The sequence below is a fragment of the Strongylocentrotus purpuratus genome, unplaced genomic scaffold, assembly GCF_000002235.5.
Source record: "Strongylocentrotus purpuratus isolate Spur 01 unplaced genomic scaffold, Spur_5.0 spur5_scaffold_3, whole genome shotgun sequence".
NCBI lineage: Eukaryota > Metazoa > Echinodermata > Echinoidea > Camarodonta > Strongylocentrotidae > Strongylocentrotus > Strongylocentrotus purpuratus.
The window spans coordinates 39210561-39231810 of NW_022145609.1; the positions used below are offsets into that span (position 1 = coordinate 39210561).

The window sequence follows — 21250 nt, forward strand, 5'->3', positions numbered from 1 at the left end:
AGGGAAGAAAAAAAAATATATATGTACAGCATGTCCATGTACATAATAAATCAATATAAAAATCTGAATTTTTCTGTTGCAGTAACAACAATCCCATTCGGTACAAGTGCTCTGATTGAAGTTCAGACAATACTGCCAATGACAAACACACACACACATACACATCAACAAATATAACAATTAAATTGTAGAAATATTTCACTTAAAATAGAATTTCAAGAAGTGACAGGGAAGACATTTTTTTTAATTTCATAAAAAGATCCACTTGAAAAACAGACGTCTTCCTCTCCGACAAAATTTCAGAAGATTCCAATCTAACAGAAGAAAGTATGTTTATTGCCATCAAAATGCAAATAGAAATTCAGTTCATGATTTGAGGGTTGATCAATTATCAGTTGCTTTGGAATTCATTAACAGAAAAATAAAGTTGTAGAAAAAATCCCACTTCATTCAATAATCTCCAAACCTAATATGCTATAATCAAGGCAAGTTTGATTTTGTAATTCCATCTGCTTGCATGCTCAGCTAAAATCAGACTGCAGCATAATTCCTCTTTATAGAAGACTATCCAACTATTCATGCAGAAACGAAGAGTGAGAGAGATAGAAAGAGGAAAGAGAGAGAGAGAGAGAGAGAGAGAGAGAGAGAGAAATAACAGATCAATTTGATTACCTCCCAATTCTCAAAAATTGGCAAAGGATGAAAAAGATTTTGTGTATTTCAAACCAAATGAGACAGCACCATGCACTTAAGCGAAGAAACATAAAAGCTACACAGAATAGTCTATGAATAGGATTGCTATCGTTTTAAAAGGAAAATAGGAGTTTTTTTCCAACTAAATAGTGTCTTTACTAAGCTGTGACCTACGAAACGTGATGTATAATGACCTACAGGACGCATAAAGCTACACTACAACCTACACTCCTGCATTGGTTTTGCATTGAAATCTCAGCTACAACAATCACACTTTGCACAACTTCTAGAATACAATGATTTCATATACAACAACGAAAATCAGATACAAAAGAATATGGCTATAATATAATATAGAAGCAATAGAAGATAAAATAAACAGATTTGAAGGAATTAAATACTTTTTCAAATTATTATCATAGACTATTTACAGAATACCCGCTTTCTTCTTCATTATCAAAAAAAAAGTCTTGTTTTCGTCGCCGTCTTCAGTTCTTGGTATTCGTTGAAGCCAGGTTGAGCATGCATTCAACAGAGACTGGCTGCTAGGTTCAGTTCATGGAGGCACATGATCTCTATGTATAGTGTCACATGAAAAGTGGCTGGCAATCACATGGTCATCACATGGTCATCACATGTTCATCACATGGCCGCTGTGTGGATGGCCTTCAGTCATTTCATGGTTACCTACATCTAATCATAGTAAGATTCCATTGTCATCCCTGCATGTAGGTCTGCCGCACCTTGCCTTAGCAAATCCTCTTTTCTTAATATCGTATCAGCTGCACTTATTGCTTTTCTCGAAGCTACATCGTAACTTTCCCATCAACATCTCCTCCTTGCCAACATTGTTTCCAGACCACCGCACAGGTGCTCTGACAGGTCGGTTGAACTTTCACCTTTTGACCCCAAACTAGACACAACTGCATCCCCAGAGGGCAGTGTTCTGTGGGCTCCGGCACACACACGGATACACTTGCACGGCATCATGGTCCATCCACACACAAAATCTGATGGGTAATGGGAGATGACCTCTCCTTCCCGTGAGCTGAGGAGGTCAATAGGGTTGAAGGGTCACAGGTCAGAGGTCATCCAAGACATCACTTGGAGGAAGGCACATTGTTCTGACCAGTGTCCATGGGTTCAGAGTTCATCACAGGAACAAACCTCGCTGTAAATAGTAGGATAAAGTGAAAAGGCAGAGTTAAAAAACAGTATTAGATGAGGAATTTAGCAATTTTGATTCAAACTCGATCACTATCTATAGCTAAGGAAGACATAATGCATAACTCGGTGTAACGAGGGTTACAATTTATAAAGCAGTTCATACACATATACTGTCCATAGGAGGGTTTTCCAGTCAATTTTTGACATACATGATGACATAAGCATCAATTCTTGCTCTACATCATGCCGGTCAGTCGAACCTTTTTACTTTGCTATTATCTCGTCGGTCCTTGTTTTCTCATTATTTTGGTCTCAGACGGGTAATAGTTCATAGGCCAAAGCTCACCTTCCTGATTCAGCAGCACGTCTTCAGAGACACCTGCTGCCATCATACCTGATAGGAGAGAGAAACAGAGAGAAACAAAGAGAGAAAGAGATAGTGAGAGACATACAAACAGAGAGAGAGAGAGAGAGAGAGAGAGAAAAAAAAAAAAGAGAGAAGAGAAAGAGAGAGAGACATACAGAGAGAGAGAGAGAGAGACAGAGAGGGAGGAAAGACACAGAGAGAGACAGACGGATAAAGAGGGAAAGAGAAATAGAAATATAAACAAAGACAAATATAGACAGACGGGTAGACAGATAGGAATTGATAGACCATTGGAAAGAGAGCAAGAAGGAAGGAGATAAAAGACACAGTAGCACAGAGAGGGAATAGGAAATGTCAAAGAGATTGATTGAGAGACAGAGAGAGAGAGAGAGAGAGAATGGTTTAGTTCAGTTCTATGTTACGTGGGACAAAAAAAAACAATTTCACAACTATACACAAACAGACGACGACTTGGGAGGCTTTTTATCATTCTTCAACATCCAACTATTGAAAGCCATACAACCCTTGCTGTTATCAGTGTACCCAGGTCTAAGGAATCGGTACACACCTAATACCCTCATCTATAACTACACTACGGACCAATCTACTAGACAACTACGAACACAGACATCTTGGAGGGGAACAGGTGGGACTGAGGGTTTCTTTCAACTGATCAATACAAACACAGAGAGGTTTTGAAAAGACAAAATGGCCGACTCACTTTGTGCTTTTGAGAAAATCATTCTACCGGACAGGTCTGCCTCCGCAACAAACTGCAAGAAGGCTTCTTGAGCGGCAACTATTGGGTTAGGCAGATATACAAAGTCTGGTCAACTGTACAATGCCATGACGGAAGTATTGAAATGGTCCTATTGGATAGGATGTATGACGGTATACAAGTAGCCCCCCCCCCCCCTCAAAACCATATCTACATCAGGAATATGCAAAAGTATTCATGATCGATTCTACATCTGATTTGGATACCTGGTCCTAAAAGCGTAGGGGCATGAGGGTATACATCTACACGTACAACTAGATCCTCAAACCATTTCCACATTTGGCAGACATACCATCTATGGTCGGTCACCTGTCAACTGTAAAACAGAAATGGGGGACATGGTCCAAAAGGGTAAGGTGTAAAAGGGCATACTTATAGTCCCCAAACAGTTTCCACATTAGGTAGATATACAATGTATTAGCCTAGGGCACAACTGAACACAATAACATTGGGATTCAGGGTCTACAAGGGTGAGGTGCAAAAGGAGTAACCCCCCCCCCCCCCTGCCCCAAATAGGCAGATACACAGACTGAGATCAACAGTATGCGGTAATATTAGAATAAATAGTCCAAATGGGAAGGTCTGGAAGGGTTCAGCCCTTACCACCAGGGATGCCAGTTAGAATTGATCAGAGGGCCTGAAAATCACCTAGAATGAACTATTTTCTACACAAAAAAGCCTTATGGCCTAAAAATAACTGGCATCCCTGCCCCCCCCCCCCCCAACCCAACAACGATCTCCACATGAGGCTTATACACAAAGTATGGTTGAATATATACAAGAGAACTTGAAAGACTGTTCCAAAATGAATTGTAAAAGGGTTCAATTCCCCCCCCCCCCCCCTCCCCTTCCTCTTCTCAAGCTATCCTCATATCCGGCAGATATACAAAGCAAAATTCACTACACAACTGCCACATTTGAATTTGCGTGAAGGTTAGAAACTATTAGCTTGGCAGGTCATTGTACATTTCTAAAAAGTATCATCCCTCTACTGCAGTGAACTGAACACCCCTACTTACTGGACATCAAGGAATAGTCCGAGCTTTCATCAATCGATACAAGTGGAGCGTTCCATCGTGGGATAGGGGTGGATCTGGGTGTACTCCTCGGAGTGGCCACAGGCGATGTCAGGAGTGACAGTGATGTCGGACTGATGTTGACAGGACTGATGTTCTGATATGACAACATCTAGACAAGAAATTAAATGGAGAAAGTTACAATCAATGTAATAGAATTTGATTAGATGTAATTCTTTGCACGTGTATCTTCTAGTCTTCTTAAAAGTGTCTGGACACTTATCAAGCTGAGCTGATACATGTGCCACAGGATTCTACAAAAGATACACTTCATAGAGGATGCACATTTCCCATTTATATATGTCATCATATTCATGTGTTTACCCAATAACAGGTGTTGTTAATCACTACGAATAGCCTTCAATTTTATGAATAACAGGCCTTGTGTAATATACTGCATTTTCAACCACTCGCCCCATATTGAAAAGTCATTCTCTACATTTCCCTCACCTGAAGACTCTCTGAGAGACAAGGGGGTATTCGTTGATAGGACTACACATTTGCTGTGTGCAGACTTGTAAACTCATTACTGATATTGCCACCAAGTCTAGTGTCAGGGAATTATGACCTACTGTACATGGTAACTGATTAACCACCTCCCTTTAATTGTGGAAAGGTTGACAGCTTCTACTGACCTGCTGTTGGGAGTGGACATAGGAGTTGTCTGGCCGACCCAGGACAGTGAATGGACTGGTCATGATGCTTCTACTGACCGGTGGGGTGGTGGGACAACTGGTGAAGATGGATGTTGAAGGCAGGTTCAGAGGTGTGGTGCTTGTTGCTGTCAGGAGAAGAAAAAAAACAGAGATTAAAAAAAATACATATTTCATTCATTTCCAGAGAAGGTTGAGTTATGGGGAAGGTGGAAAACGATTTTTAAGGTTCTTCATTCTAGTTGAATAATATAGAAGATAAATTCTTCTTAAAGGATTGCTTTCCAAGTGCCCTCATTTTCGAAATATAACAAAATATAGCTAGATTGCTTTACCAAACATTCATGCCACAAGTCCCATATACACATTTCTGTGTACAGTGCGCGTGACTTCTAGCAAAAACGAGTCAACTGCTTATCATTTTAATGATTCCAAAACCTTACAGTATACACCAACTCTTATGTGCTACATAATTAACATTTTCCAATAGCTTCCAGATGATTGATTTGCATGGATGTCAAGAAAACCTAGGATCCATTTCAATTAATTGCAACTTCTATTCTAAAGCTATGGCCAGATTCAAAGCCTACCAGACTCTGTATACACGTACATGAAATATAGTATAAATGCATTTGTTTAAAGCCCCACTGCACTACTTATAGCTACTTGCGCCCTCTATATAGCAAACAATGCCTATGTGGTGATTGTTGATCCCCCATGGTCCCCTCTTTCTTCTGTTAATTGAAAGCTGATTTGATGAGATAACTACCAGCCAGTGACCTTGCAGGGAGGTCTAATCCCTCCTGGCCAAACTAGTGCAGACAGGCTTTAAATGGAACAAGGGAACTTACACATATTGCCATTTGAGCTGGCCCCGTTGCTGACACCAGAGAGAGTCCCCATCTGACCGATGGATGTTGTCAAGGCAACGGGTCTGGCTACCGGTGGTGGTGGAGGCGGAGGAAGCATGGCGGTAGGGATGAAGCCGGCGATCTTGGTGGGACTGTTTGCATTGCCTACAGCTGCTCCGGTCTTGACATGAACCTAAATGAGACAAGGGTTTAAGAGAAGAGACTTCAGTGATGTCTTCTGATTTGATGGAGCAATTGAAATTCATGGTAAGAGCTCAATGCAAAATTTAAGTGGAGTTTACTTTCTTTCTTTTATCAACCATCATCATCTTTATCACCATCATCGTCATCATCATCACCACCATCACCATCATCATTATCATCACCATCATCGTCATCATCGTCATCATCACCCACCACTACCATCACTACCATCACCATCATTATCATCATCACCATCATCATCATTATCATCACCACCATCACCATCACCCACCATCATCATTATCATCATTATTATCATCATCATCATCATCATCATCACCACCACCATCACCATTATCATCATCGCCATCATCATCATCACCATCACCCACCACCACTACCATCATCATCACCATCATCATCATCACCATCATCATTATCATCACCATCATCGTCATCATCGTCATCATCACCCACCAGCACTACCATCACCATCATCATCATCACCACCATCATCATTATCATCACCACCATCACCATCACCCACCATCATCATTATCATCATTATCATCATCATCATCATCATCATCATCATCATCATCATCATCATCATCATCATCATCATCATCATCATCATCATCATCATCATCATCATCATCATCATCATCATCATCATCATCATCACCACCACCACCACCACCATCATCACCAATATCATCATCGCCATCATCATCATCACCATCACCCACCACCACTACCATCATCATCATCACCATCACCATCATCATTATCATCACCATCATCGTCATCATCGTCATCATCACCCACCACCACTACCATCACCATCATCATCATCATCATCATCATCATCATAATCATCATCATCATCATCATCATCATCATCATCATCATCACCACCACCACCATCATCATTATCATCATCATCACCATCATCATCATCATCATCATCCTCATTATCATCATCCATACCATCATTGCAATCACCACCCTTCCTTTACTTAATACCATCATCAGAATTTCATATCCTTATATCATCAAAAGTTTTCCATAACCATTGCCATTCCTCTGGCTAACATCTCCATCCTCCTCCTACCTTCACTAAAACATAATCAAGCTTCTTTTTACCAAATACCATAATCATAAGCTTTTCATATCCTTATAAGACAGTTTTCTTAATATTTTCATAAACTTCCCCATTCCCCTTGCTTTAACATCCCAATCCTCTTGAATCTCCAACACAAAAGACTGTTCCTTCCTTACCGGATGATTCTGCGTCTCCTGATGACTGACTAGCTGAACATAGTCCGACAGCTGGGCACTCTCTTGGTTCGGTGCCGAATGGACTCTCAGCTGGTTTTGATAATACCCAGCTGAAGGCGGACCAGGCGAGGGCGCCATATTGGCATAAGATAGGTTTGGTTGACCAACTGGAAGCAAATATGAAGTACAGACAGGATCAACTATTGAAATAAAAAATGGACAGGTGCAGAAATATTTAGATATTGAAAGATAAGATTATGTAACTGTGAATCGACTGGTAGAGTGCCTTAGTTACCCATATTCTGATGATCAGAAAGATGTTACTGGGGGAAGCAAGGAAAGTAGCATGAGGAGATGTTGCCGATTATAAATATAAAGTTACAGTATACAAAGTAAAATTAAGAACAGGTTGACCAAGATACTTCAATTTAGTTGGGGGCTCAAGGGTGGGGGGGGGGGGATAGTTTGCAGGCACAAACCTGTATCAGTCGTATGTAAGAGAGTCTGCACTATGAGACTAAAATAGGACATGTAAGCCTATTACGCTGCTATTTGACACAGCCAGAAACTGGAAGATTTAGGCTCTGCTCAAGGCTCTAGGAATTGTTGTTAAGTATCAAATTAGAGCATGTGCTTGCAGATTAAGAGGGGGGGGGGGGGGGGCTCTGCTGCACAATTCTATTTGACTAAGTCTTTCAATCAAAATGGTATGATTCCTTGCACTTCGATACTCTCTTTCAAAGAAATACATCCCACCCCTTAAAAAAACCAACCCAGCAACTAAAACAGAAGAAAGAACAACTCAAATAGAAGATTGTCAACAAAGTTCAAATTTGAGTCATTCCCTGCTTTCATCCCTCCTCTCATCCTTTAAGATCTTGAACTTCTCATTACACTCTCTACTACTTCCCATCACCAATCCCATTTGTCTGTCACCCATATCCCATAATCCACTTCACTTCCTTTACCCCCTTCCAGACGAGTTCTTCAACTGCCGATCTCCTTGCTTATCCCTCCACCCTGTAATAGGCTTAACGAGCCCTAGCAAACCGTGTTTGGTCTCTCGTAGTTAGGTACATTCCTGTTATAATCCTACAGAGTATCGTATGACTGGGATGAGCTAGCGATTTGGTCGTTATCCGCTCTACTGAAAATTCAGGCCGAGTTAATACAAGATTTTTTTACCGGCCAAGTATCACGATATTGAAACATGTAAAGGTTAAAACAAGGTTAAAACAAGGTAGTGTCAATAACGTTTTTCATTCACTGATTGTAAAGTTGAAATGCAACATTGCAGGAGTGCACCTGAGTTCTCAAACATGTTTAAAACTGTTAGTTTGTAAATACAAACCCTAAATCAATTATTACATATGGTGCAGAGTCTGAAATATTGTAGTGTAGGGCAAAACATACTTCTTATATAGAATATTTTGTGATGTATCTGCCACAACTGTAATCATAAAACTGGATAACGCATTAGTAATTAGGCCACAGACTATCACATAGCAAGTGCAGAGAATTATAACATAACCTGATCCTGCCAAGAAAGAATATTCCAATCTGTAATTTTAATTTTCTTGATTTATGTCCCTCATCTATAGAGGTTTAAAAAGTTATATGAACACAGCCTCTCGTAGCTGTAGCAACACTTTGCGTTAAATCATACAGCTTTTCCCCTGGATATCAGCTTCACCTTATAGCGGTTATCCCCAATCTATCAAATTCTGAACGACACAAACTAATCTCCAATGACATTTCACATCAACTTGTACTTTTTTGGCAGGTTTTTTACTGTGGTGGAGGGGTCAACAAGACAGGCAAGTGGCTCTTAAGATTTACATTTAATCATACCTCGATCGCACCTTACTCGTACACTATTCAAGTATCAGCGAGTCACTTTTTAAAGTTTTCTTAACAATCAATTTGTCACAGTAATCCTGCGTAGGATCAAAATGATGATGGTAATGTGTTTTTATATCTGTCAAAAGTATTTGTAATATTTTAGGAACAATACACTTTCATAGAAAGAGAGCAAACATATCAAAAGCCTCTGAAATTGAACATATTTTATAAATGTATTTCAATATAACGAGTCATTTTAGAGCTGCAGACAAGTGTCCAGCCATTCCTCATGTCTGCTTTAGCTTGATGTCTCTTCAAGAGAAAGAGAGCGAAATGGGGGCTAAAAAGAGGTTTCAAGCTAGCTGCCCAACTGTCTGAACTTTGATGACAAACCTCTCTAACATTTAAATAAATTTACAGCTGTCACTATTACGTGTCTATTCATGTGGGGTCAAATAAATCGTTCTCTGGATTCTTTCTGCACTAATGAAAGAGAGCTCTCTGGCCATCCGGTCAAACTATGAACATTATCTCAAAATAGGATGAAGGAGAAAGGGAGAAGGGGGAAAGAGGGGGAAGAAGGGAAGAGGGGGAAGAAGGGAAGAGGGGGAAGAAGGGAAGAGGGGGAAGAAGGGAAGAGGGGGAAGAAGGGAAGAGGGGGAAGAAGGGAAGAGGGGGAAGAAGGGAAGAGGGGGAAGAAGGGAAGAGGGGGAAGAAGGGAAGAGGGGAAGAAGGGGAAGAAGGGAAGAGGGGAAGAAGGGAAGAGGGGGAAGAAGGGAAGAGGGGGAAGAAGGGAAGAGGGGGAAGAAGGGAAGAGGGGGAAGAAGGGGAAGAAGGGAAGAGGGGGAAGAAGGGAAGAGGGGGAAGAAGGGAAGAGGGGGAAGAAGGGAAGAGGGGGAAGAAGGGAAGAGGGGGAAGAAGGGAAGAGGGGGAAGAAGGGAAGAGGGGGAAGAAGGGAAGAGGGGGAAGAAGGGAAGAGGGGGAAGAAGGGAAGAGGGAAGAGGGGGAAGGGGAGGGGCTAGTACGGAGTTTCAAGCCACCTGTTTGGACGGTGGTCTGCATGAACATTCATGACAAACATCACTATTTCACGGGTTTATAGCCATGAACAACTGTTTCTTGTGATCTGGCAATGATAGGTCACTTAACTGTCAGGTCAATAAAATCATTTGTCAGGGTAGTCACTAATTAGACATCTCCTCAGCCACTTGAACGAGGCTACTAACATCTCTCAGGAAAGGTGATGGAATTATTTGTATCTTTTTAATAAATAATAATGAACCTGTATTTTCTTTACTCCCTTTATCAAGGACAGGGTGTCTTATAAACAGTTAATGGCAATTAATGTCACTTGCAACTATGTACATAAGAGATAGGAGACTGTAAATTTGCAATTGATCAGAGGACTTGAGAATGATTCAGATTAACCGAAACTCTTTAAAAGACAAAGCCCAGATATGAAAATCATTACAGTATAAATATTCTGGCTTTCTGGCAAACAGCACTGCCCATTGCATGGTCTTGAAGTTTGTATCCACTTACCACTCACGTTAGTTACACTAGTTATTGCAACCCAACCCTCTAAGATCCTCTAATTTCATTTTCACTCAATGTGGAAGAAGGGTAAAGAATTTCCAGGGGGGCTCATCTATACTCACCATTCTGTGGGCTACCATCGGGCAGTGTGCAGGCGCTCATGGAGCCGTCTCTCTCTATCTTGATACCTCCTGGTCTGGATCCGGTGGGAGACTGTGCGTTAGGGAGACCGGCTTTGGGCTTGTTCATGTTGGGAGAATGGATCCCAGGGCTGGCTCCTGGATGAGGGACAGAAGAAGGAGAGGGAGAGGGAGAGGGAAGAAAGAAATACAGTCAAACCTGCTTTAGTCACCACCTGTCTACAACAAGCACATTTTTTGTTTCCCTTGAAAATGGTTTCTCATTGAAACATGTACTAAAGGAACCTGTCTACAAAGACCACCTGTCTACAACAAGCACATTTTTTGTTTCCCTTGGGCGATCGCTGTAGACAGGTTTGAAAGTAGTTCTTGGGGGGGGGGGGGTGTTCCACAAAGGTCCTAAGTTGAACTTAACTCTAAGTTAGACTTACAAATTATGGAGAGCCATTTGTAGCCTTAAAATAAAATAAATTCAAAAGTGAAAAAGTATTTTAGACTTTTTATAAATTCCACATCAAGAACATGAAATTTCATTGAAAATAGATGTATGAATGATTTGAATCAACATTTTTATGCTTTTTAAAACATCTTTTACAAAATATTTTCATAGATGCTAACTGCTTTCTATGATTGTTAAGTCCAACTTAGAGATAAGTTCAATAGGATCTTTATGAGACACCCCCCTGGACTAGGTATTGTAGGATAAACTGCATCCTCATCCTCATCTTCCTAAGATCTACAACTCACCCGCATCCATGTCGCTATGCCAACCGCTGGAGTGGCTACTTAGGGAGTTGGCCGGTGACCTCCCGTAGTACCCGCCCATGTTGTCCCCCTCCTCTCCAATGCTGTCCACCTCGTCATCGGCAGACGACATCGTGGTCGAGTTCCTCTTGATGCGCTTGTTGCCGTGCGTGAGCGAGAGCGGGATGTTGCGCCTCAGTCCGCCCATGGTCTGGCTCCCCACGAGCCCCGGGTGGACGTTGTTGGCGTAGCTGTTGGCGTAGTAGGTGGGCGAAGGGAGCTCGCTAAGGTTGAGGGCGCTACCTAGACCGGTATCTCCTCCTCCCATTAAGATTGGCACTGTTGATGAGGATGAAGAAGGAGAATATTGCACTGGATGATGCAATAACGGAAGATAGGTTCATCAACTAAAATACTTACAATAATACACTGTATTAACCCTATACCCTTTTTCTTTCAATGGTGATGAAAACAATGACAAGCTGGAAAATCATTTTAACTTCACAAGTTATTCTGTAAGAACAAACAAGTAATTATTCAACCAGTAACATCCATATATAAACAGTAAGAGATCCAAGAATGACCTGAGTAAGGCTCACCTCAGATGCAAAAGATTCTCCCTTGCCTACTCTTAAAAATAGGAAAGTTCTTCCTTTACATATCGGGCCAACTATCTATGGAGACTGCCTTTTGTGTCTTTCTTTAATGGTCTTTAAATAGGTTTGACATCATTCATCTTCTGTGATTGTCCTATTAAAGTTATAATGTTGTTTAGAAGACAACTTGTAAATAAAGACCCATCTGTATAGAGATATTTCAGTGGTCTTTGTATACAGGTTTGGCGGTATAATTACTTGTGTGATTCTCCTAAGCTATAATCTTGTATCAAAGGGAACCTGTGTATAAAGACCACCTATCATTTCAGTGGTCTTTATGTAAAGGTTTGACTGTATTATTATTATTACCTTGTGTGATTCTCCTAAGCTCTAATGCTGTGAAGACTCCAGTGGAAGAAAACATGTGGTGGTTCTCCTGACCATTCAGCACACTCACTACAATGATAGAAGCAAAGACAAAAGCAATCATTTACAGAGGGGTATACACTTGTCTACATACAAAATCTTCCTTCATAAAATTTACAGTCTCACTTATCTGATGGTAAAACAGGATAAGTCAATAATAAACACTAGGTTTAGGAGAACATATGTTCTGCGATATGTAGGTAAAATGTATGGACATTTATGAGGGAAAAAATGAAAATATTACATTTTCTTCCATTCCATAATTCTATAGTTGACAAACAATATGAGGTTAAATTTTGTATTGCCATTTCGAGATAAAGTCAGTCAAAACATTAATGAATAACTGACTGGTTCAGGTGGGAGAAATCACAATAGACCAACTGAGACAGACAGCCTTCGAGACCAACAAGATGACCAACAAGACCGACAGGACATGAGACCGAACATGTCATTCTCCTGACAAGCCCGGCAAAGGACTCACATGCCGTTCTCATGGGCCATTAGTCTCGTACACCCTAAAAATAACTTCTGTTCGCCCGCAAGATCTAGCTACACTCTCAATCTTTGGGGATGATCAAAGCCTTCAAGTGGACCTGTTCACAATTTTCATGTTAATCTTCACGTCAAGAAAATCATGATGAACTTTTAGCAAGCAACTATAGAGATAAGTATAGCTGATGTAACTTTTATGAAATATATGGCTTAATGTTCAGAGAAGGGGGTAATCCATGAGCCAATAACGTCTATCATTGTTCTATAAAAAGCACAAGGAATGAAAGGTTACATCTTTAACGTTCCATCTTTAACGTTCCATTGAGGCCTCGATCCTGCTGACAGGTCGTCTTTTAAAATAAGACAAGCAATCCTTCAAAGATTAATAGCTGGGGAAACTGACAACCCGGAGGTTCTTTCATCATAAAAGGTGTTTGATTTTCTGTTCTCTTATATATATATATATATTTTCTAATTATTATTATTTATGTCTTATCGGTCAATCGTCATTGTCTCTTTCGACCTTCCCAGTGTTCACTACCTTATAATATATATTATTTTGCCACGTTTTGGTAATCTATGTACATACTTTTTTCAAGTCAATATATTTACATGTTACACAAATCATGTTTGTCATTATTTTGAGGGATCCACATTTTACAAGCTCTGCTTTTCAGTGGATCATTCCATTTCCACAGGTATATCTTTAAAAAACTTTTAAAAACTATTATACTGGATATTTATGTATACTTTCTATTTCATAACTTTAAACTATGTAAAATGTATTATATTATTGAATGTTAAATTGTTCTTGTCAAAATTACTGTTCTGTTGGAAATGAAAAATAAAACTGAAACTGAAAGGGTGACAAAAAAAGTAGTTGAATACACGAGTACATGTTGGCATGTTAACCCATTGTTAGTGTGTTATTGTGTGTGATTGGTTTCAAGGTGCATTAAGCATGTAAAAAAAACTCAAACCAAGGTCAAAATCAAGTCAGACATTAAGGCAAAAAATCTAACCAGAAACTTCCAATGGCAAATGAAAATTATCTTATGCCCTTCTACTTCCAACCTATTTTATATTCTGAGGTTTAAAAAGTTCAAACTTGACCTGCAGCAAAAAAGGTCCCCTGTGATTATTTCAAGAAAATACTCATGTCACTTGCTAGCAGCTAAAAGGGCGTTTACTTGTGATATTGCATACTGTATGAATGTGTATGGCAAGCCTCTCTGGCTGATAGTCTATGACAACATTTTAGAATCTGTTTGTATTGATGTTTGAGGAAAGAGCAACCAATAGAGACATCACTATCAAGTGTCTGCGATTATGACCACGATGGCTCCTAAACATGATTAATCGATCACAATGTGTTACTCAGCAAACATGTTTACAAACACGCGGTTTATCAAACCTTCCTGTCCTGACTAGGAGTGTTTTTTTCTGCAAACACACGCACACAGCTAGCTAGTAACGTGGCAGCCATCATTCCCTGGCTCGCGTCCATCTCCAGATCAACTCCCAAAGCTCCCTCCTCGTAAAGATAACTTCCGCCCTCGCTCACGATGATCGTATCACACCCAAAATGTCAGAGGTGTATGCACTTACGACGACGCAACACTTCAGCCAGCGGAAAAGTCAAAACTGTGACTTTATTAACATCAGACAGCAAGATGGGCTCTTAGTCAAGGGCGCATAAGCCCATCAATTCAAGTAGCGTGTCGTTATGATAACAATTCCTGTAACTAAGGAAGTTAGGCGGGCGGGGTGGGGGAGGAGGAATTAAATGGTTATTACGGAGAAAAGAGATCGGATTCAGGGAAGGATGACATGGAACATAACCTTTAAGAGAAGACCAGTCTAGCTCCCTCACACCAGCGTTAGAAAGCAGTCAAGTCATTGAGGATGGCGGGTGCATGCCTTTGTCTTGGTTGAGAAAGTTCTACATCAACTCGACAAACCATTTCATTTTGTTGTATGCCCATTAAAAGGGCACTAAGAGACTCATGAGCAACGTGTATATTTCAAGAAATTTACTTCTAGGACCCTGTCTCTTTGGGGTATCGATCAATTTGAGAATTCCACTATTAACTTGCTGTCTCATGAACAAGAACATAGTAGGCAATAACTGAAAACACCTACTCGTGGTAAAATATGAGGGATGGTTTAATTTAGTAGCTAATAAGGGGGGGGGGGGGAGCCATTTGGTAATGAACTTCATTTTTGTACTAAAAGTTAGGTCTGCTCTGTTTTTGTTTTCAAATACATAAAATTTGTTGGTGTTTGTGTTCATCACCACTGCCATGCCTTATAATTTGTTTTGGTAAGGATCAACAACAAAAAAGAAATGTACCTCCTAGTACATCAGATGCACAGCTCCCCCCCCCCTACAGACATAACTTGATTAATCTATGAATTCATACCATGTACATGTACACAGTCAATAACTAAATTATTCATACCCTTACCAAGTTTTGTAATTTTGTAAGTAGGCCTATGTGAAAAATTGATTTGGAACGATTTATATTTCATGAGAATGTGACATATCAAAGCTTACATCTAAAAGAATTCAACAAAATTCTTAATTCAACCAGTTCACCTTTCATTCTTGAGTTACAAAAAAACACCCCAAAAACATCAAATTTACAAGGGGTATGAATAATTTAGTTGTTACCTGTATGTCCTGAATGTACATGTATCGCACATAACATATTTTATTTATATTATCCCTCCTTTGTCCTTGTACTGACTTTCTCAACCCCATTATGTGCATTGTGAATGTACTGAGGCCGATTGCCAATAAAACCCCTCAAAGAATAACAAATGTTATCAAGTTTGGAATCTCTGCTCAAATATCCTACTACTGTAGAAGGTAAAATAAGTGATAGCATCTCTTTGTCAATACTACAAATACATGAGTAATTGATTTATAAACATTGTACAGAGATATAAAAGTTGGATAGAATTCAGAGATCCTCTAATATTTTACGATCAACAACGGACAGATATACCTGTCACTGTACACCCATGTAAAGAAAATGGGGAGAGAGATAGAAACAGACGATATAGAGATACAGAGGAAGAAAGCGGAGAGAGGGGAGAGAGGAGAGAAGAGAGAGAGGAGAGAGGGGAGAGAGGAGAGAGGAGAGAGAGGAGAGAGGGGGAGAGGAGACAGGAGAGAAGAGAGAGGAGAGAGAAGAGAGAGGAGAGAAGAGAGAAGAGAGAAGAGAGAAGAGAGAAGAGAGAGAGGAGAGAGGAGAGAGGAGAGAGAGAGAGAGAGAGAGAGAAGACCAAAATTGTATCAGAATGATGAAAACAGCAACCAAACACAGGAAAATAAAATTACAGATCCAAAGCAGATAATTCTCTGAATTAAATACAGACATCAAACAAACAGAAAAATCTGGATATCTAGATTGAAAAAAATGAAGAACGCCTCTTACGACACAGGGAGCTGGGCTGGATAAACTAAATCATTCATATCTTGGGACACGTTCTATTGCATGAAACTGTATAGAAATAAAGCTAATCATGTCATGTCAAGTCAATATACATGTACTTTATGTTTGTTATTTTTCAGAGAACAAGAAGGAAGTAAGCGCATGTAAATCAACATCAATCATCCATATACCTCATCCTTCACTCCCACCTACTGCTGCAAGGAATAATCAATTAGCAAATGTAATGAGTTTGAAAGTGGATACAATCACTGCATAACCACGGCTTAAAGAGAAATGACAGACATGATGAATTCCAAAGATGGCGTCCATGTTTCTACCATGAACAATGATGAGACCACAATTTCTGTGAAACCCGCCAGCCATCAACCAAACAAACCAAACAAACCTTCTGTTTTAAATTGAGTTTGACTATCACCCTTACATGGGGAGATGTCATTTTAGTGTTTCCGCTACTGTGGCCGATCCAGGCGCCCCCCCCCCCCCCCATTTCCTTAGAAAGTGGTAACAAGCAGGACTTCCATGTAGTCTACTAAGCAGACTGTGGTTCATTTTTACTTCTTGATTCAATTCTCAAGCTTGACACAGATGTACAGTCGGACATGTGCCACCTAGTATAGCAGTTGTACAATAGTACAAACCAATTTAAGTAGCAATGAATTGATGTCAGAGTTTGGGAATGATTTGTCTTAATTTCCTCTCCACACATGGCCAGAAAGAGGTTTATTTCGCTAATCTAATTGTTAGAGGAGAATAGATCCTTCCGGTATGAGTCAGGATGAGGGCTTGGATAACAACTAACATGGCTGTCATCGGTTAAACACTGTCAGCCTCAACCTTTTTGTTGTTGTTGGTTGAGTGAGAGTTGTAATAAAGGGTAAGTCAGCAGTGAGTGAAAATAAATCCATCACTCCTTACACTCCTCCTCCCATAAGAGGATATTAAGAGTCTTTCAATATCATTTAGGCTCCTACAACAAATTTAAACTACTGCATTCAGATTAACCCTTTATCTTTGAGGACATAAAGTCCTGAACACATCCCAATTATTTTTTGAAAAATCGACTCGAGGGCAAATTCATTACCCTATCAAACCTTGCATAGAAATCACGTTCGGATTACATAATACGTGATTGTCATGTTTGCACATTTCATCAGGTGATGCACAAGGCTCGGCTCAGGTTGATTTTCGGGGAGTAGTTGGGATCATGTTCCTGAGCGATACACCGGTTTACCAACATATTCAAAGTTGTAGATGTTTCTTCCTTGAGGACCTGGTGATGAGATATTCCATTAACCTGTCATTAATGAATGAACTACAATACTTGTAATCCAGCCTGTATACATGTACATTGCTTGATGCCACGTTGGCAAACCTCGGGCAATCTTTTAGGTTGTCAAGACCAACCGAATTTGAGTATGTTAGTGAACCGGTTTTCAATATAGGAACACATGTTGCATCACCGATGGAAAAGCAACTTACATGTATGACCGAGGCGCCTTTAACAAACTCGGTCATGAAATTGATAGAGCGGAAAGTGAACCTATGTGTGCCTCCCATGCTGAAACTTGTCAACTTAATTGAAAGAGATGTGAGCTTTACATTTACCAAAGCTCCGTTTTGCTTGTTTCCATGGCGATATTTCCTACTGGTTGTTCTTTGTGAAGGTTAACTTAATCCATTACAATATATCTTATTAGATAACAGGAATTTCATTAAATTTCAGCACAAACTGACATGACTTTGTTGTAAGTATTTAGTAACATATAACAAAGAGATAAATACCTGGTCAGGTCCTTTTACATACATGTAAGGTACAAAGTTAAAAACACCAAAGAGTAATTCAGATAAAGCGATATATTTCAAATTTGTATAACTATCTTTTTATATAAATAAGTAAAATATGACAAGACAATAAAATCCATTGCAAAAGACATGTATGACACTTCCTTTAAAAGAACAAATGTTACATCAAACTGCTGACATTGGTACATTATGAAAGAAAACATAATTTGACAGGGAAAAGAGTCAAATAAAGCAGGAAGATAATGTTATTTTTTGTGTGACATCTTTCCGTGATGCTCTTAAAATAAACCTTGTCGACTTCCTTGCCGTCGCTCTTTCCTTCTCGTAATATTTCAATTCCCTATTCCTCTTCCTCTTATAAAACAGGTTAGAAGATATGATATGTATCGATCACTTTCCCACCCTGAATCTCGTTTCCTCTTCAATCCTCCTTAAAACAACTTTTTGTGTTGTTGATTATCACTTTAGGGCTATTTCCAGCATCAAATAAGAATACCGGTAGAGACTTTGTGTCACGCACTGGAATGCCTCAATCCACAACTCTATCCCAATCTTTCAACTGGACAGCTTTCAACAATCTGGTCATCAAAAGTTTACCCAAATGATTCAATATCACTAATAACCCATCTACATGTACCAACCAAGATTTGGCATTTTAAAAACTTCAAGTCAGTGACACTTCTACATTGCATGTATCATTTCATCTGCCACCACCAACACCACCACCAACAAAAATGCCTCTAAAAGTACACTTTGGGGAATGTCCCTTTGCTGTAAAATATGAATAGGAAGGAACCATAAAGCAACACGAGATTTCCTCTAGTTCCACCTACCCAAAGGTTTAACTTTCCCTTTTGTCTATCTTCATATGTAGGCCTTACAATTCAACGATTTTGAGCTTAACTTTCCCTTTTGTCTATCATCATATGTAAGCCTTACAATTTTGATTTTGAGCTAACAAGGAAAGTAGGTGGATTGTGCATCTGTATTCATATAACATCAGGAGTTTAGAGAACTATATTGGTAAAGTATGGTAAAGATTTAGAAACTTTCCTTTTAATAGTATGCTTCCTTATCATGATTATAATTAAAGTTGCTCCACAGAATTGTAATGTAGATGAGAGAAATGCTGATGATGATATGGAAGGGAAGGGAAGAGAAAGTGTGTGTGTGGGGGGGGGGGGGATTTAAACAAAGCTTTTTAGTGACAGGGCTATATTGTAGCTCAACCTGGAAGATAGGAAGAGCTAAAGATGCCATGGACGTTTAATTTGGGGCACAGAAAATACCTGTAGGTGCTCATTGCATTTGGATCAAGTTATTAAAATTGCATAATATTGAGAGGATGGGGGGGGGGGGGGGGGGGGGGGGGGGGGGGCTACCTCTACTCCGAGGCTGAAAGTGATGGGGCTATTGCAGCTAAAGCTCATTTGCATAAGGTCACATGATTCAGAGCGCACCAGGGGGAAGGTACAAATTAAAGAGGTTCCGCACATATGCCTGATCTTATTAGGTCTGTTTGTTTGGTCACATGACTCAGGATGAGGTCATGTGATTTCATCATAGTCGAGCAATAGGATGTTTATTCCACAAACCCGTTGCTGACATATATATTGGGGGGGGGGGGTAAGAAACTTGACAGGTATATACTCTATGCACCATTGTACGTTTCTGGTCAGTGCTCATGGGGGAGGGGAGGGGGGCCTTGGGTCACGTTGCCCGACTTGCCTCAGGACACAGGACCTCCTGACATAGCTCTATATCCTTCAAAAGACCCATCCTTTTCTCTCTATAGAACAACTACGTTCCTTTCTCAGGGGTCTTTTACATTTAACTTGACAGGAGTTCCGACCCCCCCCCCCCCCCCCCTCCAAAAAAAAAAAAAAAAAAAAAATCCTTATTATTTTGGAATCCCATAATTCTTCTTTCCTGGAAAAGGACAATGTACTGTTCATAAACTACCATCTTAGCAGATTACATTTTTCCCCCTTCAAAATTGCTACATTGAAAAAATAACTGACCATATCTTTTTAATGCAGAGGGTCCTTGAAATCCTTCCAATATTGAAATATGAAATCTCCCAACCTTTAAAAGCAAGACATTAGATCCCCTTTCAAGCATTGATACATGTGTCTTCATGTGCATATTGAAACCTGTAGAATATTGTCTGCTCGTAGCCAGAACGGCATTAATGCCTATCATTTCACACAGTAGTTAACACCATCCTGGCACGGAAGAGACAAACAATGCTATTCATACTTTGACCTTGAAAGAAAGATACACCACTTTCAGTAAAGTAATGTAATAACGATTTAATTGGTTTTGATTTCACGCTCATAAATCATTTTCATTTACACTCAAATGCTGCACATTCCTTTTATCAATAATAATGCATGTACATATACATTAACAAGGAAAATGTATACTGATTGTATCATAAGCTAGCATAGCTTTACAGTCACCCAATCTTGTTTAATTGTCAACACATGAGATTATTTTACGGGATGTCCCAAACATTTCCATACATTTTCTGGACAGTACCTTCCAGTCTATTGCTGAGATCCTCCATCCTGGTGACCTCTGGTTGATGATGTCATAATGACCTACTTCTAGCCAGGAGACTTTACCACCACATGTTTCTAGTTACCTCCTGGTAGTCTGAAATCAAGACCCTTAATTGGACCAGGGGCACTTCGGCCCGACTGACTCATACTTTAATTTCATAAACATACAAAGTTTTCCTGGATCCATCTGTCCTTGGCTCTAATTACTTACTGTGCAGACACAACCCCTTTGTAAGATATAACACAGAACACAGGATGTGAAACATTGGTACTTATTCCAAGGCCTCTAAATTAGGTCCATCTTCTTTCTCTTTAAATCTAACCTAAACCCAATCACAGTCCCGACCAAAGAAATCGTTGACGAAATAAGCCACTTCGAAGATATAACGGGCATCGGCAGATAAAGGTTATTTGTACTAAAGTGTACAACCCATTGAGACTTTTTAGTGTTTCGCTATGTGTCCGATCCAGGCGCCCCCCACTTTTTTTTGTTTTTTTGGTCCCGAAATTTGAAAATTGAAATTTTTTTTCGTTGGGGGGGGGGGGGGGGGGGGTAAGGTCACTTGTTAGCCGTTT

The 21250-nt window shown here is 39.9% G+C and overlaps 1 protein-coding gene across 4 annotated transcripts in view; it reads right to left on the bottom strand.

The window, feature by feature from the left end:
* Positions 1-21250, bottom strand: part of LOC105437035 (nuclear factor 1 A-type-like) — a 50749-nt gene continuing 29499 nt past the window's right edge. The window contains exons 4-13 of one of the 4 annotated variants that reach the window (XM_030996055.1): positions 12298-12384; positions 11336-11704; positions 10571-10726; positions 7071-7237; positions 5586-5778; positions 4717-4862; positions 4025-4193; positions 2949-3026; positions 2207-2254; positions 1-1864 (exon numbers count right to left, since the gene is read on the bottom strand). In XM_030996055.1, the coding sequence (XP_030851915.1) occupies positions 1794-1864; positions 2207-2254; positions 2949-3026; positions 4025-4193; positions 4717-4862; positions 5586-5778; positions 7071-7237; positions 10571-10726; positions 11336-11704; positions 12298-12384 (1484 nt within the window). In that variant the 3' untranslated portion in view covers positions 1-1793. Of the gene's footprint in view, positions 1865-2206; positions 2255-2948; positions 3027-4024; positions 4194-4716; positions 4863-5585; positions 5779-7070; positions 7271-10570; positions 10727-11335; positions 11705-12297; positions 12385-21250 lie in introns of all 4 variants that reach the window. The other 3 variants (XM_030996053.1, XM_030996054.1, XM_030996056.1) reach the window with 3 other exon arrangements.